Source organism: Balaenoptera ricei, chromosome 1, assembly GCF_028023285.1.
Source record: "Balaenoptera ricei isolate mBalRic1 chromosome 1, mBalRic1.hap2, whole genome shotgun sequence".
Lineage (NCBI taxonomy): Eukaryota > Metazoa > Chordata > Mammalia > Artiodactyla > Balaenopteridae > Balaenoptera > Balaenoptera ricei.
The window spans coordinates 39,992,302-40,016,762 of record NC_082639.1 but is presented as its reverse complement, the minus strand read 5'-3'; the positions used below and the strand labels follow the sequence as shown (position 1 = coordinate 40,016,762).

General features: G+C 53.6%; 1 protein-coding gene across 2 annotated transcripts; it reads right to left on the bottom strand.

Moving 5' to 3' along the window:
• Positions 1–4,412: 4,412 nt before the first annotated feature.
• On the bottom strand, positions 4,413–23,357 carry SLC5A9 (solute carrier family 5 member 9). 2 transcript variants are annotated; one of them, XM_059898295.1, is made up of 15 exons: positions 23,196–23,357; positions 21,127–21,198; positions 18,120–18,224; positions 17,914–17,976; positions 17,655–17,819; positions 16,394–16,499; positions 15,502–15,582; positions 14,970–15,175; positions 14,637–14,772; positions 13,697–13,804; positions 10,969–11,119; positions 9,262–9,430; positions 7,689–7,904; positions 5,179–5,338; positions 4,413–4,621 (listed from the first exon to the last, which is right to left on the bottom strand). In XM_059898295.1, exons 1-15 carry the CDS (start codon positions 23,355–23,357, stop codon positions 4,413–4,415), a joined length of 2,109 nt encoding a protein of 702 aa, XP_059754278.1. The 2 variants fall into 2 exon arrangements, with proteins under 2 accessions (XP_059754278.1, XP_059754286.1); XM_059898303.1 differs by lacking the exon at positions 17,914–17,976.
• Positions 23,358–24,461: the final 1,104 nt, after the last annotated feature.

Sequence of the window (24,461 nt, the reverse complement as noted above, 5' to 3'; positions counted from 1 at the left end):
GGTATTTTTAACACCTATTTGTTTTTAAACATCGTCCTTTCACCATCCAAAGCTGCTTCTTAATGTTATTATTGCTCATGACAAACCCATTTCAATTCTCTGAAAACTGCTTTTCAGTTTTTCTCTTTGTGCTGTTTCCACTCAAGTGTGCCAGCTCCTGACTTGCTTTCCCTGTACCCCCTCCACTGCCGCTCGCCCCTCCGCCCCCCCCCCCCCGCCCCGAGGAGACCCCTGTGAAACTGAATCAGAAGCACACAATGTCAGCATTAGAGGGCTCCCAAGATTTCATCTCAACTGATTCAAACCCTTGCACCTCCCTTATTAAGGACAAAGAAGCTGAGGTATGGGGCGTCCCAAGGCAAGTAGCAAAATTAAGCCAGGACATGAGGGCCTTCTAGTACCTAAAGACTCTCTTAGCTTGGTCTCCCCGGAAGTAGTACATGAAACCAAGTGCAAGTAGTTTATTTAGGAGGTGATCCCAGGAAACACAGCAGGGGAGTGGGGAAATGGGACAGGGAAGGGAAGGCAGCTTTTTGGGATGTGGTAATGAGCACGTTAACTCTGTGGGCACCTGGGGCTCAATCCCCCTGAGAACCTCTGGAGATGCTTTAAAACAAGCCTCAGGGTTGTACCACTGGAGGGGCAAAGAACTGGTGGTTCCACAGTTGCCCACCAACTCTTGTTGGTCGTTGGTTGAAGCCTGCTCCCAGGTTCTTAATTCCCCAGCACTTCCAGCCTGTTCTATGCAGGGGGTCAAGCATTTTTCTGCAGCTGGGAAAGCCCTCAGCAGAGTTGCAGGGTCTTTCAATGGAAGTCACCCAGCAAACATGCCTAAGGGGATATGCGTGGGGCAGTGACACCCTCTGCTGCACCAGCCAACGGCTCATTCTCTCCTGTCCCCGGTCAATAAACTTTGATTGCCTTAGAGGTGAGAGGCTGAAACAAAACATGATTTATAAGGAGAGATGAAATGTTCAGGTTCGTATTTGCAAATGAGTAAATATTATCCCTATTTTACAGAACCCAGCATGCACTTTTGCATGTTACCCACTTTGCACATGCTGTCCCTCTACCTTGTATGACCTCCTAGAAAACTCCTATTCATCCTACAAACTCCAGCTCCAATAAGAACTTTCTGTTATGTCCTTTCCTGATTCCTCAGGAAGAATTAATTGCTCTCCCACTTTGCTCTGACAGCATGTCGTGCCAGCTCTAACATGACTGTGCAGTGCCCAGCTCACCTACTACTAATAGTGGTAATAATAGCTAATGTTTATTGACTTTAATTTTGTTCCAGGCACTGTTTTAAATAATTTATGTGAATTAACTCATTTAATCCTTTCAACAAATCTATGAAGTGGCTACAATCACCATCTCCATTTTGTAGAATAGAAACTAGGATAGAGATTAGCAACTTTCCCAGTATCATGTAGTTAGCAAATGGCATAGCTGGGATTTGGTTCCAGAAGGTCAGGCTTCCAAGTCCCTGCTCTTAACTACTGCACAGAATAAGCTCTCTTTCACTGGAATAGAGAAGGGGGACCAAGGGCTGAACCCTGGGGGTATTTCTGGCAGTTTTGGTAGGGCCTCATGCTAGGCTAGGAAACATTGTCTGTAGAGAATCTTAAACAGGTAGGTGACACAAGATTTGCGTTTTACAAAGATCACTCTCACCACCGTGCATAGGGTGAATTGGACGAGGAGAGATTGAGAACAGAGATAACAGTATTTTGACTGGTGCAATAATCCTGGGAAGAGATGATGAAGTCCCAAGTTTAGCAGGGATCCTGCTCCCTGGACGAATCCCCACTCACCTCCCCAGCCACTCCCCAACACGGCAGGGCTGCTACTACTGCACCTGACCAAGGGCCAAGTGGGGGCGGAAATGCAGCCTGGGCTCTGGCTACCACCATGAGCCCTGGTGAGGAGTCACAGATACAAAAAGGAAGGGCGGTGCCTTTTGCTTGCTTGCACAGAGAAACCATGTGGACTAGGGGTGGCCCTGCCCAATCTTCCCTCCAATCCAGACATTTTAAACAACTTTCTGTTTCCTACTTATGCCATGATTTTCCCCACCTCTGTTTTGAATATTTGATTTCCTCTGCTAAGGATGCTCTTTCACTCATTCATTAATTCATTCTTTCAATCATTCACAGCACACTTTTTAGCACCCAACATGGGCCAGACACCTTTCTAGGTGATGGGGACTTTACAGTCTAGGGGATGAGATAAATGTTAATGTAATAATTATACAAATATGTCACTCTGACACTTTCTTTGAAGGTAAAGTCAGGGGACCATGAGACTATATGTTGGGTGCTGGAGACTTTTCCACTCTGGGATGCAGGTGGCCAAGCTAAGGTCGTAACTGGGATGACATAGCTTCCCTTTGCAGAGACATGACTTTTAATGCTGAGATCTGAGGAGTGAGTAGGAATTAACCAGGCAAAGAGGGTAGGGAAGGAGAGTGGCCACCCTTCCTGAAGTCCTACTATGTTTAACAGCGTGCTCATGAATCTTTGGGTTAAAGCAGATAGGTCTGGAGCCCAGAGGAGACTCAGCATAACAAAGGGAGGGGGAACCGAGGGGGAGACACCCGACAGAGAAAGGAGTAGAGGGACTCAGTGAGAGAAGCTGCAGGGAGAGGGCGCTGGGGACCGTGGCGAGGAGCGGGAGGCTGGACACTGCGAGACCCGTGCGAAGTTCTCAGAGCAGGCTGCTGAGGAGCTCTGGGAAATAGGGGAGTTCAATGTTTAATCTTAAATTGTGCTTCTGTGGTTTACAATTCTTCCCCTCCCCAGACCTTCAGAATAATCGGTTGCACACAAATGCCTTGTGTAGATGGTTTGGAGGAAATAGCTGAGTTCCCATTCAGGGTCACTGGGAAACAGTGAGGACTGCACAGCCATGTGAGTTGACACAGAACAAGAAAAGGTCAGCGGACACAGAAATGTGAGGGGGCAGCAGCAATAGGAGGTATTCATAGACTCAGATGTATTGAAACCCTCAAAACAAGAATTTTATTTGTATTCAATTATGATGAGTGATTAGCATAAAGTGATGATCAAAGACAGCATTAAAGAGGATCCCATGAGAGTCGGGACAGCCTAGACAGGAAGATAGAAAAAGGAAGGGACATTCTCACGGATGACTTTGGCAATGGGACGAAGCTGCGGTTTTGTTCTAGACATCTGAGACTCAGCATGTAAACTCCAGCTGAAGGAGATTCCTCCCTACCACTGGTTCCCCAGCTCAGCACCCAGCCAGCTGCAGTGCAAAGCCTACCAGGACTTTGGAGAATTACCAATTCAACGTTTACTGTTACTAAGGCAACACCTGTTACTTTCTGGGTACAAAGTCACTTGGGATGCGGTCCTTGGTCCCTACCCCCTTGGGGTGCTCAGTCTGGTCCGGGAGGCAAACCTCACAGCGTAGTGATCAGTGCTGCCGCAGAAGCAGGTCCAGAGGCTGTGCGAGCAGGAATGGGACTTTGATCCAGTTGTGGGCATCGGGCAGCTTCCTGGAGGAGGGACACCCAGGCAAGGTCATGGTGTTTTCCAGAGTAGCCAGATGCCTGGCAGGCAGAAGGAGCGGGCACAGGCGCAGCTGTGGGGCCTCCTAGGCTGTCCGTGTTGCCCCTCCGCAGGGCTTGCTCATATAGCACCGAGCAGCCCGTCCTGATTCCTCTTGTCTCCAACAAGTCATGTCTTTCCAGCTGGCTTCTAAGTTCCTCGAGGCCTGGAGACTTGGTGCATGTTTGGATGTGAGGGTAGGAAAAGGCAGATTTGAGTGGTGCCAAGGAGAGCTCCCTGCCCAAATGCCATCTGCCACCATGTTTACCCTCCACCCTGGTCCCTCGCTCCTTCGGGTCTGACAGCCACCAGTGCAGAGCCATCAGTGAAAGTATAAGGCCTTTCTGGGGAGATTCTCGCTGGAAATAGGTGACCGGGGATTGGGAGCCAGAGAGTAAAGGAGGGAGAAGGAGGACAAGGAAGGGATACGGGTGAGCAAAGATGCATGAGGATTTTTGCAACTTTCTTGCCATTCTTTTTCTTGTATCTTCCACTTTTTTGACCTCATGACACATGTAGAGTAAAAGCTCCTGGACAGACTCACCAGAGGGCAGAAATAGTGTTTTTGACGTAGGAGTGAAAGGTACGGTAGTGGAGAAGAGTTGGAGTCAGGTGACCCAGTGCGAGTCCTACTGTGTGGCCTGAGCAGACCCAGGGCCCTCTTTGGGCCTCCTGGCTCCACCCGTCAGTGTACTGGCTGGATGGGGTGCCCTTTAGGGGCTCCTGCAGTCTCAGCCTCTGAGGGCTCAGTGTGGACGGCGAGGTGGGAAGGGAGCCTGTCTCCGGCCGGCCAGGCCTGGCTGTGTTTAACCTGCCTTGGCTGATAGCAGGTCTGCAGAGTCACGCAAAATAGCCCCAGAGGAAGATGTTGACGGCCAGCAGGAGGATGGCGTTGACATTGCAGACGCTTCTCCAGAGCGGCTCCTCCTCGATGCTGGTCAGTTTCTGCTCCAGCGCGGCCTTCTCCGCGGGGCTCAGTGCTCGCTCTGGGGCCCGCGAGAGCCCACACAGCCAGCCCCAGAGCAGCTGTCCCCAGGACCTGCGTGGGGCTGAGGGACAGAAGTCAGAGGGGAGGAAGGCAGGGGAGCGGCAGGGCGAACTTGGAGAAAGGAGATGATGAGAGATCAGGGCCGGGACAGAGATGGTGAGAAACCCAAGAAAGGAATGAGGCGCACGGAAGGGGGCAGAGGCAGGGGGGAACAGTCAGCTTAGCCCGGGTGCAAGCCACAGGCTGGGCGCTGAGCTGGGGCGCCACGCTGAACCCCCAAACCGTCGTCTAGCGGAAGCATCCCCGTGTTGCAGGGAGAGGGGTGTTAAGGGGAGAGGATAGCGAACAGAGTTCAACCCAGTTCAGAGCGCGCGCCCCGCAAGAGGACCGAGCGGCTCCACATGAGGAAGTGCACTTCACGGTGATATATACCAAATCCTTGCACTGTGCTTTATATCAGTAATGAGGGCAATATTTCAGCCCTCATCTGCCTTACTCGTTTAATAGCCATCTGGGAAGGGAGGAGGGGTGATATCTTGGGAACCCCCCAGATGGGGTCTTTGGGACCCATGGCCTGGTGTCCGTCCCCACCGCTTCCCCCATGTGCCCCCAGCCTACCTGCGGGCTGTTCCTGGCCGTGCCTGGGGTTCTCTGTCCCTCCGGCCCCTGTAGGACCCTCCCCAGATGGCACGTCCGCTGTCCCTGCTGTGCTCTCCTGCACCTCCTTCTCCAGCTCAGAGTGAGGACGGTGCCGTGTCCACCACGTCAGGCGAGCGAGCTGGAGGAGAGCAAACAGTCTCGGCTCAGGGACCTTTGGAAGGAAGTCGGGCTGTAGAGAGAGAGAACGCCCCTTCCCGGGAGGCCGGCAGAGCAGCGAGGAGAACAAGGAAGGAGCACAGGGCTGGAGGACGAGGCCTGCCTCTGAGGCCTGACTGCCCCGCCCTTGGAGAATCTGAACTCCCTGCACCTGTTCCATACAGGGCTCGTGCCGGGGGCCGAAAACACCGCAGGCCAGGCTGGGCCCCTGACCTCCCAGAGCTCACGGACAGGACAGGGAGAAGCAAGGCCGGACACAGGGAGGCAGGCGGCCCACAACAGCTGATCCCGAGGTCAGGCTGAGAAGCCGAGACTACGTGAAACTAGTAGACACTGGAGAGTCACCGCACGCGGGAAGCAGAGGGAAGAGGCTAAGTTCTGGGCTTTAGGAAGATCTCTCGGAGCGAACTGATGAGATCCAGCCTGGAGACAGTTGCAAAAGTGAAACCAGAAAAAATGAGCATTTGAGGTCACAGGAGGGGGCAGTCCCAAGGTTGAGATCTGCAGGCCGTGGTGACTGATTGGAAGCAGCCGCCGTGGCTCTCAGGGCCGCCCTGGACCTTCAGGTGGGTAGGGGTGCCCCTCACGGAGCTAGACCCGGCAGGAGGAGGAGTGGGCTTGGTGATGGCGGGAGTGAGAGGATAAAGCCTGGGGGCGGGGGAGTGGTCATTCACACACACACACAGCAGGAGCTTGAAGAGCCTGTAGGACCTCAGAGTGGAGACGTCCACGGGTCCCTACGAAACAATGATATTTAAGGGGCAGGAAGAAAATCCCATGAAGATGACAGAGGAGCAGCCAGAAGGGTAGAAAAAAATACAGTGAGCAGAAGAGAGGTCTCCAAGATGCAAGATGTGGGCAGTAGTGTCTGGTTCTCTTCAGAATTCGCTTAAGGTGAAGATGGAGAAGTGACCAGTAACAAGGTTGTTGGGAATGTTGGTGTGAGCAATGCCGGAGGGCACTGGGACGCCAGGCCCACTCAGTGGGTTGAGGAGTAGATGAGAGGGAAGTGCAGGCTGGCGATGGACACCACTCTTCACAAAGTGTGCTGTTGAGGGTGAGAGAGGGAGACAATTGTACCTGGAGGAGAACGGGAGCCAGGGAGGGGATTTTTAACTGGGAAGGATTTCAGTGTGGGAATGAGACAGCAGACAATGGGGAAGCTGAAAGATCAAGTGGTGGGGGGAGATCATTTCAGGAGTGAGCCCCTGGGGAAGTCAGTCTCTTGGCTCACCTGTGAACACGCTGCTTGTTTGTAGGAATTCGTGGCACTAAGGGTATAGGTCATTTTGCGAACTCTAAAGGTAAGGAGTGTTATTAACTATTTCCACCCAGTGTTTCAGGGACCAACTTCTGGCATGGGCTCTCTTACGGGCTGAATACTGTTCCCCCCAAATTCATATGTTGAAGTCCTACCCCCACCCCACTTCAGAGTGTAACTGTATTCAGAGAGAGGGTCTTTAAAGAGGTGATTAAGGTTAAATGAGGTCTGATGAGTGGGCCCTAAAGACACCAATATGACTGGTGCCCTTAGAAGAGGAGATTTGGACACAGACAGGCACAGGGGAAAGACCACGTGAAGACAGAGAGAAGATGGCCATCTATGAGCCAAGGAGAGAGGCCTCAGAGGAAGCAACCTGACCAACCCCTTGACTTCTGGCCTCCAGGCCTGCGAGGAAATAAATTCCTGTCATTTAAGTCACTCACCCTGTTGTACTTTGTTATGGCAGCCTGAGCAAACTAATACCATTCTGCTCTAAAGAAAAAAGGTTTTCAAAAGACTGAGCATCAGTGTCTGAGGACTGGTAAATCCATCAGCATGGGAGCGGTGAGGGCCTCAAATCGAGCTCTTACTCTGCTAGACTGTTTCTTTTCTCATAAACCTGTTTCTGCAAGGTCCAGCTCAAGTGACATTGTCGAGGGACCCTGCCCCTCCCCCCAGGGGTGACCACCTCTCCTGCCCTCGGCCGCTCCCTTTGAGCTTGGTCCTTCTGTACTTTCTCTTGGGGGAGTAACTGTTGGTGTTGGGGTCTTCCTCCTCCCCCTCCCCATCCCTGCTCCCCATGGGCAGTTGCTGGCAGGGACCATTCATCTTCGTAAGCCCAGTACAGTGCCTGGCACAGAGAAGGTGCCCGCTGAGTAATTTTCCAATTGAATGAATTCCTTTTCACTTGGGAATTAGCAGCCCAAGGAGCTCACCGTCCCCAGCCGTCTGTGACCACAAGTCAGTGGAGTGAAAGTCGATGGTGGAATTCCAGGCACTGTGGGTAAGGGAACACTTGGGGGGGCCTCGTTCCAAACACTCCACTTGCCTTTTCCTCAGGGATGGGGGTTGTGCAGAGGCTGACAGTAACGATGACGATGGCCGTGAGCCCACAGAGGAGGAGTGCAAAGTAGAGGTAGTGGAAGTCTTTCAGCACGGCCGGCCTCGGGTCTGCCTCCCCACAGGCTGGGGCTGGGTACGAGAACTCCAGGATCATGCGCAGAAGCCCCACCACCAGGCCAAATATGAGGCCCCAAAAGGCTCCCTGCGGAGAGAGGGCGGTCCAGGGGTGGGATCCAGCGGGGAAACCCTTGGAAGCTAAAAGCCACGGTCTGGTTTGTCACCGTGTTTGCAAGTCTGCCTGAGTAAGTTGCCCATGAATGCCGAGGCTTTGTCTTAACCTAAAGGCAGGCAGAGCAGTTTATTGGAAAAGGCATGGGTTCCAGAGTCAGACTAGTCTCCACTGCAGAACAATGACTGAAGCAGTGACTCGACCTCACTCACATGCAATGATAAGCAAATTAATAAGTACTAAGGATAGGTGCTTAATGTTCAACTAGAATGGAATTAGCTTTTGTAATCAGCAGGGAAAGCCAGGATCTTCCTCCCCAGCTTTCTGTTAGGATAAATCAGAAATCAGAATTAGAACTCTTCCTTTTTTATTTTTAAAGAAAAGCTCTGGCACCTCCTATATCTTCTCTGTAGCACTGTTGGACCCTAACCTCTACCTGTTCCCCATGTATAAGGGGCAGAAGGCTTATGTTTTCAAAAATTCTGGAATGAATGGAAACCTCCAGAATTCAACCGAGTCCTGGCGTGCTCTCTAGTTATCAGCAGGGAGACTCGAGCTCTGCAAACGGTAGACCCGGCAGAGGCCCGGCTTAAACTACTCCACTGGGGAGGGGTTTCTACACTCTCCCTGATGATGGCCCTGGACTCTCACGTGGCCCCTGTGCAATCATGTCCATGACGCGCCTTACCTCCCCAGGGTACAGCCAGCAATTTGGGCCTGTCTTTTCTAGGCCATCCTGGGGAGTGACCAAGGTTACCCTCCTGGTACCTCCCAGGGTCTGTTAGATTTCAGTGCAGTTTCAATGAATGGCACATGTGCAGCCACCCTTGTAAGCTCACACTTTGTTTCATCAATCTCTTTGCTGTTATTTTGCCAACATGTAGAACCCTACCGTGTTAGAGAGCTTCCTGTCTGCTTGGGCTTTTACACACACTGTTCCTCATGTCTGGAAGATTCTTTCCTCTCCCATTAATCCTTCAGATCTCAGCTCATATGTCACTGTGTGACCCCCCTCCCAGGCGTCCCATAGGTTAGGTGCTCCTGCTTTTTGCTCTCATGGCAACTACCATACTTTGCTATTATTGCATATCGAAACCTCTTTCCTCCCGCCGGCCCAGTGATGGCAGACCTATGTGAACTTTGTAAACCATTGCATCCCTGGAGCCTCCATAGTGGGATTGATTAATGTCTGCTGAGTGAATGAATAAATCTAGACCCGATGCTATGGCTGGGGAGACGGAAGCCTGGACGGGGCAGTCCAGGTTATGGACAGACTGGCTCTCCTGACCCTCTGGTGTTCTGGGAGAGACAGGTACACTGCCGCACTCACAGGTTCTGTGACCCTCTTGCAGAAGATGGCCAGCAGGAAGAGGGCAGTGATGGGCGGGGCCAGGTAGCTGGTGACAGACTGGATGTAGTCGAAGAGCTGCCCGCTGTTGGAGATTTGGATGATGGGGACCCAGAGGATGCTGATGACGACCAGGAACACCACAAACACTCTGCCAGGAGAGAACAGGGCACTGTGAAGAGCGCTCAGAGCGGCATGGCAGGGGGCAGGTGAAGGTGATGTACGGGAACCAGGAAGGGAGAAAGGAGGGGAACGCATGGTCGCTGAATCGGAGAAGACAGGATCACAAATGCAAAGATTCCAGAAAGTTAGACTCTTAAAATCCCAGAATACCAGAATTACAGAATCCAAAAAACCCCAAAGTTTTAAATTAGATCCCTTTGAAGGTGTGTAGCCCATCTGCTTTCAGGAAGAAATCCATTCCTTTCCCCTTCACCACCCACCTGAGTAAATGGCCTCTGGTGGAAAAACTTTTCTTGGGTGTGTTGGGTGCAATGATGCATATTGCCAGGAGATGGTGCCCAAACCTCACTGACTGATGAAATCAGGGGCAGTGAGACTTGGCAGGTGAGTAAAGAGATAAAAGGATTCTGCACACCTGTCCTCTTCTCTCCTTTCCCTCCCATTTTCTCTCTCTCAGGCCACACTAGAGCAGCGGCTAAACGGCAGGAGCTACCTGCCGTTCACTCCCCTCTTATCCTCCACCTCTTTGTACAATCTGTCCTGCGCTCAGATCCTTTGATGGTCAGTCCCTGTGCGTAGGGCTGGGCTGCACAGATGAGGGGGCCGTAGGGATCCACGGCAGCCGTGGGCAGAAGGCATCGTGATGGAAGGAACAGTGAATGCAAAGGCAGGGAGATGGAAAAGAGCAAGTTATCTAAACTCAAGTAGAGAATGAACACGTTAGTCCAGAAACCTGAGTTATAGAGCCCTAAATTATGAAGCAAAGATTTCAGAAAGGGCCTCTTAACTTTGTGTAAACTATAAATGCCCAACCCAGGGAGAAAAAGAAAAAATAGCCACCAAGTTATATTTTGAAAGGCATAAAATGAATACCTATGAGATAAAGTTCAAAATTTTCAGCTGAGTGTTCAAAGCCCTGCATCCTCTGGAGACAACCTTCCTATGAACACCTCCATCGATGCGGGCCCCTCACTGCATTACATGTTTCTGCTTTTCTCATTAAACTGTGTGCACCCTCAGGGCAGGACCATATAAGTCGCCCCTGTGTCACCAGCACAAAGGTATGATGCAGGATGCATGCTCAGGGTGAGACTGAAGGTGTAAATAGTCTTTCTGTTATCCTGGGATGACATCCAGAGCTGGTCTGGAAGACATTGGGGGCGAGCTGCTTGCTAACTTCTTTCCATCTATACAGTTCATCTTTCATTGATTCAATGCTCTGTCAGCTTCTCTCATTTACCCTCTTGATCAGTTCCAAGATAAAGTTGAACAGGCAGGGAAGAGATTTTTTTCTCCTTATTCTGGAGGGAGGGGAGTGGTCCAGAGCTGGGGAGGAACTCACCTGAGGTCATGTAGAAAGTTGGCGCTAGGAACCAGGGGCTCTGACTGCCAGTGCAGGACCCAGACCCAGCCGCATCTCCTTGGGGTGGCCCAGGGCAGGGAGGAGAGGGGAGAGGGGTTTTGCCTACAGGGAGGGGGGTGCTCTGGAAGGATGGGCCAGCGCACCTGCCCACCACCATCAGCTCCTGCTCTGTTGCCTGTCTGCGGAAGCGCCGCCACACGTCGATGGCAAACAGGGTACTGCTGCTGTTGAAGATGGAGGTGAGTGAGCTCATGAGGGCGGCCATGATCACTGCGATCATCAGGCCCCGCAGACCTGGGGAGAGATGAAGTCTCTGTGGACAGCTGGCCCGTTAAGGCCAGCTCTGCCAGCAACCACGGAGGCTTCCGGCATCCAGCAGAATCAGGGGTTTAGGGGAGGGGAAGGGATGGGGGCGGTGTTGAATGAGGTGCCCAACCAGGAATCCTGGAGACCCATAGCACTAGAGGCCGGGTTCTGACCACACTCTTCCTCTGCCGCCCCCTGTGGCCTTGGGCGAGTCATCTGTCCTGCCTGAGCCTCAGTTTCCTCATCTGCACCATTAAGGGATGTGAGACTAGCTGATCTTTAAGGTTTTCTGCAGACTGGACATCTCGGTCTGGGTTTTAAACCTTGTAGACACTTGGTTAGTGGGCCCTGGTAGGGAGGAGGGTGACTATTAATTATTGAGTGGTTTTATTCAGTGTTCTGTACCTATTTCACTGACGCTATGATACCAGGCTAAAGCCCCAGCCTGGGAGGCAGAAGCCCTGGAATTTTTTGAAGGTTTTATTTTAATTAATTAATTATTTATTTTAGTTTTTAATACAAATTTTAAAGGTTACTTTCCATTTTCAGTTACTACAACACGTTGGCCATATTCCCCATTTTGTACAGTACATCTCTGAGCCGATCTTACACCCAATAATTTGTGCCTCTCAGTCCCCCACCCCCATGTCCTCCCCCTCCAGGAACCACTAGTTCCTTCCCTATATCTGAGTCTGCTTCTTTTTTTGTTATATTCACTAGTTTGTTGGGTTTTTTTAGAGTCCACATATAAGTGATATTATACAGTATTTGTCTTTCTCTGTCTGACTTATTTCATTTAGCATAATGCCCTCCAAGTCCATCCACGTTGCTGCAAATAGCAAAATTTCATTCTTTTTTATGGCTGAGTAATATTCCATTGTGTATATATACACCATCTTTATTCATTCATCTGTTGATGGACACTTAGGTTACTTCCATATCTTGGCAATTATAAATAGTGCTGCTATAAACATTGGGGTGTGTGTATCTTTTTGAATTAGTATTTTTGGGTTTTTTTGGATATATACTCACAGGAGTGGCATTGCTGGGTCTTATGGTAGTTATACTTTTAGTTTTTTGAGAAACCTCCATACTGTTTTCCACAGACAGAAGCCATGGGTTTGTTTCCTGGTTCTGCAAGGAACTGGCTGTGTGATCTTTGGACTAGTTCTGACCCTTTCTGGGCCTGTTTTCAACCTGTAACAGGGGAGGGTGGGGCTTACTGATATCTCAAGTCTCTATGATTCTGATGAGGAAGCATCTAGAAACACGCATCCCTGGCCAGCCTCACCTCAGTCCTCTTTCCCCTCAGTCCAAATATTTAACCACCTCCTGCATGCCTCCCTGGATGACTCAGAGTGTCCCAAATCTAGGCCAGCATCTTCCTCTGGGGCCCCTGCTTCTTCCTTTGGTTAATGATATGTTTCTGGTCCCTAACAAGACACCTCCAAGTTATTCTGGACCCCGTCCTCTGCCTTCCTCCCACCCCACCTCCCTCAGCCAGTTCCTCTGTGGCTGCTCTGTCATAGCTGGGCCTCCACCCCCATCTCCACTATTTCTTTGATTCATTTCTCGTTCTACTGGAGGGAGGGAATAAGTCAACTTCCCTCCATATACCTGCCTTTCTTTCTACATCCCCAGTCTCAATATCATTGTAAACTCAAGACCTGCAAGCCCTGTTTGGATCCCTCTGTCTTTCTTGTCCCTCAAATACAATCAATCATCAAGTCCTGCCAATTCTATCTCACAAATATCATCTAAACCCTTTCTGTCCATCCCTAAAGACCGTGACCTGGTCCAAGCCACCACTACTGCCTTGACCACTGAAAACCCCTCAGGATCTATCTCCCCGCCTCCCCCTAAGCTGAACGCTCCGTGCAGAGCGATCCTTCTAAAGCACACATCCAATCATGCACGCTGGCCTGAAACCCCCAGTGACCCTCCACTGCCCTCAGAGTAAAGGCCACACTGCACAGTGGGGCATGGCCGCCAAGTCCTCCCCACAAAGGCGGTCTTCATTCCTGCTGCATCTGAGCCCACACTGGCGACTTTCAGTTCAGACTTCACACTCTCTCATCCCTGGGCCTTTGCACATGCAGGCCCTCATCCCCGGAACGACATTTCCCACGTCCCTCCACCTTTGTCTGCCTAAGATGTTCCCTGGGACTCAGCTCCATTTCCTCTCCTCTGGGAAACCTTCCTCCACATTCCTCCAAAGTGGGTCAGGTGCCTCCTTAGGGTGCCCTCAGCCCCACCGTGTCCCCACACTGGTCACATTGTATTGTACCTTGTGCTTGGGTACCCTGCAGAGTGCACTGAGCCCGAGAGCAGGGACCTGCCTTTTATCTCTGCATGTCCAGAACCAGGGCACAGAGTAGTGCGCTACAGATGCTAGTGAAAAGTGTGTGTGTGTGTGTCTGTGTATTAGGAACGGGGGTGCGGAGGTGAATGTTTTCATTTTCTCTTCCCATCCACGACCATCCTAATGCAATCCCTCTTGGGCAGTGGGGATTGGATGAGGCTGGAAAGCTGGTGTGAAGCGTGGTGTGGGGGGACGGGACTTACCCACGGGCATGAGAGCCATGACCAGCTTGGGGTAGGCGATGTTGGAACATCCTACGCGGGCCCCGCAGATTCTTTGGCAGATGTCAGGGTCCACGCAGCCCACTTCATCTGCAGAAGAAGTGATGGCAGTCAGAGCTAAATCATCCCGTGCCTTCTCTGGCTGGCCCAATACCTGCTTTCTGACCCCATAGGCAAAGTGTTCACTGGTGACTCTGGCAGGGGTCAGCGTCTAGAGGGTCAAAGGGCAGGTGGATGTTGGGTCCTGTGATTTAGGAGTGTCTGATAGACTTCTCAACCACAAACTACCCTGCAAAACCTGATAGACTCCTTTGGGTTTTAGGCCTTATATCTTAATAAAAGGCAAATATCCTTGCAAGGCACCATGAATGCCTCAGTTGGTTTTTCCCTTATAGAGAGAAAGCAGGATGTTAAAATGATATTCAGATACAAATTTCTCCTACTGATATACATACTGTATGTTTGGCCCACAAAGCCTAACGAACTTACTATGTGTTCTTTTTTTTTAATATACATTTATTTATTTATTTATTTTTGGCTGTGGTGGGTATTCGTTGCTGCGCGCAGGCTTTCTTTTTAGTTGCAGGTGAGCAGGGGCTAATCTTCGTTGCAGTGCACGAGCTTCTCATTGCGGTGGCTTCTCCTGTTGTGGAGCATGGGCTCTAGGCACGCGGGCTTCAGTAGTTGTGGTGTACGGGCTCAGTAGCTGTGGCTCACTGGCTCAGTAATTGTGGTGCACGGGCTTAGTTGCTCCGTGGCATGTGGGATCTTCCCAGACCAGGGCTCGAACCCGTGTCCCCTGCATTGGCAGGCGGATTCTTAACCACTGCGCCACCAGAGAAGCCCTTACTATGTGTTCTTAATAGAAAGTGTGTGGCCCTTGCACTGGTCCAACTTTGCCCGGAGGGAGACTAGCTCTTACCCGGGTACAGGGCCCGGCTGATCATGCCAGGCATGACGATGAAGAACATGGGAAGGATCTTCAGGTAGCCCCCCAGCACGGAGCCCCCCTTGGCGTGGGACAGACTCTTGGCAGAGAGAGACCTCTGCACAATGACCTGAAAAGACAGCAGTGCAGGAGCGCCAGTCGGGCCTGCTCGGGTTCCGCTCAGCTCCAGCGAGCCCCAGCGTGGGGACCGTGCCCCATACCTGTTCCTGAACCAGTCCCAGCCCTCTGTGCACCCACATGCCCAGTGTGCCCGCAGGACCCACCCCAGTTTGTGGTGGGCTGGGCCAAGCTTGGTTAGGGCATCACCTGGTCGGTGCACCAGCACCATGTGGCCAGCACCGTGAGCCCGAAAATGAGGCCTGGCCAAGGGATGTCCCCGCTCACAGGGTCCCGGAGCATGTGGAAGGCGTCGGGCTTGGGGAGGTGACAGGTGGTGTTGGGAACTGTGACATTAGGGATGGCCTGCCTGTACCTCTGCTCCAGGCCTGGGTACCAGCCCACCTCTTGAAAGCCTGCAGGGAGAGACCACTGCGAGTGAAACAGCCCTGAGGCCCCACTGGGTCTGTCACATGCCCCAACTCCCTGGATCCCAGTCCTGTGTGGGACCCCTGAGCCTGGAACTCATATGGGACTTGGGAATGAGAGACGGAGTGGCACTCAGGCTCAAGACCCCTGGTTTGGAGTAGAGAGAATCCTGCTCCTTGGGAGCCTTGGCCTGGAGGGGGGACATGGCCCTGTGCTCTGCAAAGTTCTGATCAGACTGTGATGGTGACAGCCAGAGAGAGATCAGAGAGGAGTTTACAGGGGAGGGTGGGATGTATTCAGGACTCTTCCTTACCCAGAAACATGAGGACCAGGGCTCCCCCCACCATGATCACCGTCTGCAGAGTGTCTGTGTAGATCACGGCCGTGAGGCCCCCTGGGGACCCAAGGAGAGGGCTCATCAGCACCAGCAGGGGGTTTCTCTCAGGGTGCCCGCCCTGGGCTGGGCCACACTGGGGAGACCAGAGAACACATGGAGCCCTCAGCGGATGGACTCTGGCCGCTGCCTTCCCCGCCCCTCGTGCTCCATGGGGCCGCCCAGAAGGTAGAGGCTGGTACAGTCGCAGGCCCTCAGGTCCCTCTCTTTCTGTCCCGACGGCCTCCGGCTGTTGTTTGGTAATATCCCAAGTCTTTTCCTTTACTGTGCTGTTAGCTCCACCAGGAGGCCTCCCTCCCTCCCCACCCCAATGCCCATTTAAACTCCCCCATCTTTCCAGGCCACCTCAGCCAGGAGTAAGTCTGCTGGAGCCCGAGTCCCGGGAGCCCAGGGCTGTGTGAGGGGCTCTGGAGGAGACGGGAGAAGGCATGCTTGTGGCTCTTGTCTGGAGCAGCCCGTGGTGACTCTAGCCCGGGTGACAGTCCCCCGACCTCCATCCTATTCCCTGCTGTCGGTCTTTCTCTGTATCTCCTTCCCTGGCCCTCTCGGGCTGGCTCTGTTTCCTCCTGTTTCTGCCCTTCCTGTCTCCCCTTTTCTCTGTTGCACTGAGTCTCTCCGCTTTTTCCTCTGATTCTGCATCTCTGTCTGCCTCTCTCTGTTCCCTCCAGTTTCTCTTTCTCACTCTCCCGGTCAGTTTTCGCTCTGTCCCTCCCTGGGCCTCTGTGTCCCTGCCATCCGGCGCTTCCCTCTCCACCTGTCCCTGTCTCTGCTCCTGGCACCTGCACCCGACGTGACCTACCCTCGGCCCTACCTGTGATGGTATAGACGGCCGTCACCACCAGCAGGATCACAGTGGAGAGGTAAAGGTTCCAGCCCAAGGCCATCTGGATGAAGAGGGCTCCAGAGAAGATGTCAGTCTGCAGAGACAGCGACCCAGGAGTCCAGGTCACCCAAGGCCCTCTGTGTGGTCACCGGGGTATGTCACCTTCCTGCTCAGCAATACCAGGTGCTGTCGGCCCTCATGGTGCGATGAAGATGAGCCTTACGTGCCATTCTCAGGAGGATGGGCTTGGCCTACAAACACCGAGGAGCTGTGGAGACTGTAAAGCAGAGGAGCGCCGAAGACAGCTCTGAGCCTGACAACTGTGTGATCTGGCAGCACTGCCAAGGTCACGTGCTGGCGGGGAAGGGATGAAGTGGCACACTGAGGAAGTGAGACAGGAGCTGTGGTCGGGGGGTGGGGGGAAGAGCCCACTGGGGGAGAGGGTGGGAACCTAGAGGGTCCCTGACTGCTCCCGGAAGGAGCACCGGCCCACTCAGCTGCCGGATGGGCCCGTGGCTGACCTGACGGGCAGGCGCCCCAGTGCAGATGACACAGGTCCTGGATACCCACATGTTTGGGGTTATTGGAGGACTTGAGGTCGCAGCCTTTGCCTGAGCTGATTTAGGGTTATTTACAAGCATTGATGGAACAAGAGGCTGTAATTTTTCCAGCCCTGGACCTGGCAAACCTGAATGATTCAGTTCCCTTCAGGGCATTCTTGCTGGTCCCTTTCCAGGAGTGTTTTGTGACCCATGACAAGGGCTACTACATGACAGAGCCTCAGGAGGCCTCAACTGGGCCACAGAACCCAAACGTTAGTTCCAGCCCCAGAGCTAGTGCTCTGTGTGGACCTGGGCAAATCGCTTGACCTTGGTTTGTCTTCTGAGTTTAGGTCAACAGAGGAAGAATAGGCCCTTTCTAATGGTAACATTCTAGGCAATTAATGCTCAGTGCTGAATGAAGAATCAATTAATGGGAAGATAAATGAGTGAATGAATTCTAGATTGTGAGTTCTTTGGATAGAGGGACTCTCATTCACTCAACAAACATTTATCATTCATCTCTAATTACCCTACTGCTGAGGGGGAGCATGTGAGGAAGGGGTGTGGATTTATCTTCCCTTTCTATTACCCTTCCTCTTCTCACCATCCATGCATTCATCCATCCATCCATCCATCCAGCAACAAGCTGTGCCCCCTCCTAAGCATTTTCAGAGAGACATGATGGCCACACGGGAGCAGATACTCACTGAAATCTTGGTGAAGATGTAGAGGATGAGGGAAAGGACAGACATATACACCTGGATCCTCTGGCCCCCAAATCGCTTCTTCAGGTACTGCGGCATCGTGACCACACCGGCTGCTATGTACACGGGGACGAAGATCCAGCCGAGGGCCAGAAGCAGCCAGGTTGCCTGGGAGAGTGGGGAGAAAAAGGGATCCATGTTCTAGATGCAGATGGAAGGGTGGTCTGTGCAGAGGAGAGCCCTGGGCAGGGAGGTAAGGGACCAGAGGCCTGATCTCAGTCCTGTGTGACCTCTGATGAGGTCCTCCAGGCTTTGGTTTCCTCATCTGTAAAATGGGTTCTCAATTCACCATGCAGCTTCCCCAAGCACCTCTGAGGTTCCTCTTAGCACTAAGGCCGGGGATGGGGTGGGGTGGGGTGGGTTAAGACCGCCTTTATCCATGAGAATCCTCCAGGCCAACTTCCTTACATTCCACTCAAAGCCACCCACAGCAAGGCCTCCAGCGGCCCCTGTCCCAGCCAGGCCGATGAACAAACCGCTGCCCACATTGCTGGACATCAGAGATGCTCCGATCTGCAAGGCACAAGTGGGGCCAAGGGTCAGAGGTCAGTTTTCATCTGAATCGATCTGTAGTCAGAACTATGAGCTTCAGGATCTGGGAAAGAGGCAGAGAGAGAGCAGAACCTGAACTCAGGAAACGTGAGATCAGAGGGAGGAGATGCAGTGGGGGAGCAATGAGAAGAGGAATGGAACTGATATTTATTAGGCACTTACTGTATGCCAGGCAATGTGCTAGGCATTTTATAGGCACTAATACACTTAATCTCCACAAATATTTGGAGGGATGGGTATTAATCTTTCCACTTTACAGAGGAAGGAGTTAATTTTAGGAGAAATGAAGTCACTGGCTCCAGGCCACCCAGTGAGTGAGAGGCAAAGTGGGAAAGAAGAGAAGCCATAGGAAGCAGGGCCCATGTAGGGAGGATAAAACTCTGCTCTGGGGCCATGGATCTAAGGGCCTCCACAGAGAAGGAAGCTGAAGGGAGAAGGGGAGTCCCCCACGAGAGGGATGGGGGAGGCCCTCTGCCACCCGGTTCCGGCAGGTCCCAGGGCAGGGCCAGGCAGCGGGAGGAGCTGCAGGGTTGAGCACAGCCCAGGCCAGCCCCTCAGTTAATTTTTCTCCAGGAGGCAGCCGACTACTCTGAGGCAATAGGAGGCAGTGCCAGTTAGACAGATGATGCCCACAGTCACAGCAGTCAGTACTTGAACGGCATGGCCAAGCGCCTGCTTCTGTTCTAAATACGTTAACTCACCAACTCCTCACGACAACCCCATGAGGAAAGTTCTGCTATTATCCCCAATCTACTCGGGGAAACTGAGGCACAGGCAAATAACTTGCTCAAGTTCCAGAACTGATAAGTGACAGTCGAAATGAGGATTTCGACTCTGGCCATCTGCCTCCTGTAATCACTGCTTGATGGGTGCTAGGCCTTAGTCAGCATTCATTAGTGTTATCTTTTATTGTTAGATGGGATCCTTAATTGGGAGGGGTGTGGGAGTGGGAGCTGGAGGGGAAGAGCCGGTCTTGTACCCTGTGTCACCTTAATAAAATTGTGGTGCTGGGCAGTAGAAAGTGAGAAGAGGAAAAGCACCGAGACATTCAGAGAAGGGGCAGCACAGGGCAAAGGCAGAGAGATAACAATTGGCCGGATGTTGCTGAGGACTTTGAGCCCCCCCTCCGCCCCCGTGCGCACACAACTCATGCACACACACACTCCTTCCCTCTCTTAGGTGCTCCTGAGGATGCTGCAGCCTGGGCCGGATCACTCAGTCGCAGCAGAGAGCACCGGACCTCCTACTTCGGAAGAAGAGGCTCCCCAGGCTGCTCTCGAGGACGCTGCCCAGGGCTCCCAGTGCATCACTCCGGGAGCCATCAACAAGGTCGGCAGGGGACCCCACGGGCCCCTCTGAGACGGGGGTGCTGCTGTTCCTTCCGCTCTCAGCCCCCAGCCATACTCCTCCCGGGACACAGGGAGGGGAATGAGGCACCTCTCAGGACTGGCTGAGTAGGCAAGCGTGCAAAGCTATTGGACGATCATCACAGACCCCAGACACACACGTTCCAGCGGGGCAGTGGGACTGAGATTCCCTCGCCCACAGCTGGTTCTGCCCCGGCCTTGGGCTGAAGCTGCTCTCAGCGCAGGCGGCTCAGCGCACAGCCCCGTCCCCCTGAGGAGGGCACCGCCACATCCTCCTTCCCACGTGCACGTGCCCACGTCCCGCTCCGTCACCATCTCTGGGGCACCCCCTCCAGCTCGGAGGCCGTGGGTTTCCTCACACCCCAGAGCTCTGCTCTCCGTAGGACGGACCATCCAGGCCGGCCCCCTACTGGTTCTCCTGGATGGACCAGAGGAGACCTGATCTGTCCCAGTTCTGTGCCTCCCGCTGACTCGTTTCCAGGGCTGTGATTTGGGGGTGGGGTGGGGGGACCAGATGATCAGAAAGGCCTCCGAGGGGTTTTCATTCTTCTGACGAGGGGTGTCTGATGGCACCAGCGACCCTGTCCCCGCCCCTGTGAGCTGCCAGGCCCACAGCCCCCCACATCCCTGGGGATTCTGTCACACTCCTTTTGTCCTCACCTCTCCCTGTCCCAGACACCTGAACCTCCCAGAGAACCCTGCAGGCTTCCTGGGTTCCTCTGCTCTTTGGTGAGTCTGTGGCCAGCGGTGGGCAGGGAGGGAGGCGAGAACAAAGACAGGGACGTGCAGAGGGCCAGTGGTGTGCGTGTGCGTGTGCGTGTGTGCACTCACACGCCATGTGTGAGGTGTGCGTGCCTGGGCTTGCGCCCAGCTTCAGTGGCCCCTGGGGCTGAGGACTCCACTGTTGGTTTGGAAGCAGGGCTCACCTCCCTCTGTCCTATTTCAGGAAGAGGAAGTTAGCTTTGAGGACCAAAAGGAATAAGCGGGGAGGCCTGATGGGAGGGACTGGGGTTCAAAAGATCAGTTCCTGTGGTGGGTGGGATTTTACCTCTAGGATTTCCCTCATTTAACTGCTCTTCAGTATTTATGTGTCACTTTCCCAAGAAAATCTTTCCTAATCCCACTGCCACTGTCTGGAGGTTAGAGGCCTCCCCCAAACATTCACAGGCCCCATGCTCCCCTCCAGCTCAGCAGCCATCAAGTTGCTTATGAGTCTGTCTGCCCCGCTCAGCTCTGAGCTCCTCTAGGACGGGAACACTCTGAGTGGGCTCTGTAGGTCCAGTGTCCGGCCTGGGACCCACACTTAGGAGGTGCCCAGGGCACGCAGGTCCCAGCTGTGGGTTTGCAAGATCTCTCAGGTTGCCTGGTGCCTCTGGACCAGAGAGAAGGAGCCCAGAGCCAGGAACCCCCTTGGGGGCTGTAGCCTTGGTCCAGGCAGGAATAGGTGAGGCGGGAACTGGGAGATGGGGGGAGGGGAGGGAGGAAGGTCAACTCACTGGCCACCAGCTCATGGACCTTCCCGCCAGGAAGTAGCCGCCAATGGTCCCTCGGGTGGCACGGATGGATGACTGGAAAGGAAATGGCAAGAGTGAGGATTTCCTGAGCCTCCCCCAGGCTCTGCCCTCTGCCCCAGATTCCCTGCCCCTCGAGGCAGGCACTGTGGGGACACAGGGGGTGGGAACTGAGGCTGAAGCGTTCGCCATCTTTAAGCTACGTGGCTTTGGGGGCGTCAGCTCCCCTCTCTCGGCCTCCGTGCTCATCGCCCAGGGCTGGTGTGAAGAACAAAGGAGCTAATGGTGTGTGTGTGTGTGTGTGTGTGTGTGTGTGTGTGTATGTGAGTGAAACGCCCTCATGAATGTACGGCGCTGTTCATGTGCACAGATTATTGCCATTGTGCACCCTTGTGTCCTATCCTGCTCCCCCGTCCCCGTCCAAACGTTGCTTCAGGAAATGAGTTGGGGTCTCATCCTCAGGCTACCGTGGCAGGGAGACTGCCTTGTCCCCTCCACCCAGCCAGACTCCCACTCGGGGGGCTGGGAGGATGCAAAGCACTTGGGCCCCAGACAGAGGCAGGACTCTTCTGGGGGGCGTCTCCTGCTCTGGCCTGATGTCAGACCACACCACTGAGGTCCACCCATGACCTTGGAGCAAACCCTCTCCTGCACTGGGAGGTGGTCAGTAGTGGCCTGTTTGAGGAATTACTCTGAAGACTGAAAGGGGGTGGGGAATGAAAGAACTTTCTCTCAGATGCAGGGGGTGAGTACAGGGCACCGGGTTGGGAAAGATAAATTTAAAGCCCTTATTGGATGCTGAAGCCAGGCATCTGATTGGGTCTGCAGACAAGAGAAATACCTGAAGGAGGGGAAGGGAGAGGGAAATTGAAAGAAGCTTCTCTTCCCCCAAGAGAAAGTGACAGATTAGTCACTAGGACGTGACTGGTGTGCAGGGCTTGCTGCTTGTCAAGCCTTTGCTTGGACTTTCCTGTGCCACCTCTGGTCCTTGGGGAGGACAGAAGAACAGAAAGAATTTATGTTACAGGTGAGGAAATGGAGGTCCCCTAATGGGAAGCAACTTGTCCAAAGTCACAGAGGAGTTTCTGCTTTTCACGGCTGTCCACCTCCCGGGAGCCAGTGAGCCTCTGTTTGCCCATCTCCTCCTCACACACCCTGGGAAGCAGGGACAGTTCATCCCACTTTACAGATGAGGAGACTGAGGCCCAGAGATGGTTCTTGACCTTGCCACAGCCTCATAAGTGACCACCTGGGGCTCAAATCACTCTCTGCCTCACAGTGGAGTCTAAAGGTGCTGGCATTTCCCTCAACTGCTGCAGAGATAACAGCGGTCATTTATTGCTGCAGGCTGTGTGCTGGGCACTGTGCCAGATCCTTAGATGTGTCACGCTCCTAAATGGTCAGGGCCACTTTACCTCATAGACCTTTATACTCTCATTGTCCAGATAAGAAAACTACGGCTCCGTATGTTCCCAGGGCCATGCGGCCCTACCTGTTGGAGTTGACATCTGAACTCAGAGCTCCCCGACCTCCAAGCATGGTGCCCATCCAGGGCATGGAGGCTCTGGTGAGCAGTGGAGAACAGAAGCATGTTGGGATCCGCCTGGCTCCCTTCCCGTGAGACACGCACCCCAGCTCCTTTAGAAAGCACGGCTCCTTGTCAAGGCACCATCTGGTGGAAGGTGTGGTGGGTCCAGGAGTCAAGCATTCGCAGAACTGGGGATGCTGGCGTGTGGAGGAGGGCAGGAATGGGACGCAGGGAGGCCAGGGGTGCATGGGGCCAAAGGAGCAGATGTACAGGGTCAGGGAGTCGGGTGGGAGATTGGGGCTCGCTGTGTGAGCTCTGGCAGGTCACAGCCCTCTCTGGGCCTCAGTTGCCCATCTCTAAAAGGAGGGGTTGGAGAGGATGATCCCTTAAGGTCCTTCCACATCAGCCCCTGTGCTTCCTGGACACGCCTTCCTTCTGTCCACCCCTGCCCCCAGCTCCATGACCAGCCATTGGTGAGAGCCTGCCTTTGCCTCCCCTGCCCACCCCCAACCTCCGGGCTACTCACCCAGACCCCCACGCCAATGACGAAGACAAAGTAGACGACCAGGACCGCGATGTCGTAGGCATGCAGGCTGACTCCAGGACCCAGTGCTGAGCGTGGAACTGTCGCCGTGCTGACCCCAGTTCCTGAAGCTCCAGGCCCCATTGCTGCCAGCCCCATGCTCATCTGCCAGTCAGTCAACACCAGGCTGGACTTTGAGGCGCTCCTGGTTTCATTCCTTTCCTTTAATGATTAAACAGCCCCAAGCGCCACTGGCCAATGAGAAAGCTCTGAGCCCCACTGCCACATAAAGTCCTGGCCCCCCTTTTCCCCTTACTGCCAGCTCCATCTTCTGCAGGCCTCTCTCCCCTTCCCTGACCCCACTACACACACCCTTGCACACTCACACACACATGCACGTGTACACATGTGCACGCATGCACACTACCACCCCGGAGAGGAGCAGGAACAGGGGGAAGGGCAGAAAGAAAGGAGCAGAGTCTTGGCAGCCCGGACTGGGAGGGACTTCAGAACCAAGGTGCTCGAGCTCCTGCTGGTGTGGAGGGGAAACTGAGGCCCAGGGAGGGAAGGGGTGCCAGGAAGTAAAGGCAGAGCTGGGCCTGGAGTCGGGGTTTCTTAATGGGCAGATCCATGCACTTTCCTTATGCCCAGTGGAAGGGACACAGGGAGAAGGGGGGGTCTGATCTGACCCTCGCAAAGGGTCCACTGTGTCACGTGCTCCCACCTCCAACCCACCCAGGTGTCATTTGCCCTTTCTTTACAATGTAGGAGACTGAGGCCTGGGCAGAGACATGGTTTATTCCAAGCTACAGAGCAAGGCTAGAATTCACATCTGCTGGGTCCACACTCCTGCCCTGTGCTGTGATAAAGGAGTGCTCCCGAAAAGGACAGAGGGCATCCTGGGCCCAGGGAAGACCATCCGCCCTGAGATGCAGATGCCCTGAGTCAGGGAGGAGGGAGACGGGAGACGGGGGTTCAGGCCTGGCCTGAGACCCGGGCAGCCTGCTTTTAAGTTCCACCTGCACATCTCACCCAACAGCAGGCTGACCGTGGGCAGATTGCTAAGTGACTCTGAGCCTGGTGTCCTCCTGAGCGTGGCCTCAAGTGCCATTGAGGTTGGGACGTACTCCTGAGACCCTCTGCAAACCCTGAGAGACTGCACGCTCTTGGGGTTCACACCGAAAAATGGGCACCAACCACCAAGGGCCTGAGGCACCAGGCACACAGGCGCGCTTGTACTGTCCTTCTAAAATTGCTGAATTTGGGGCA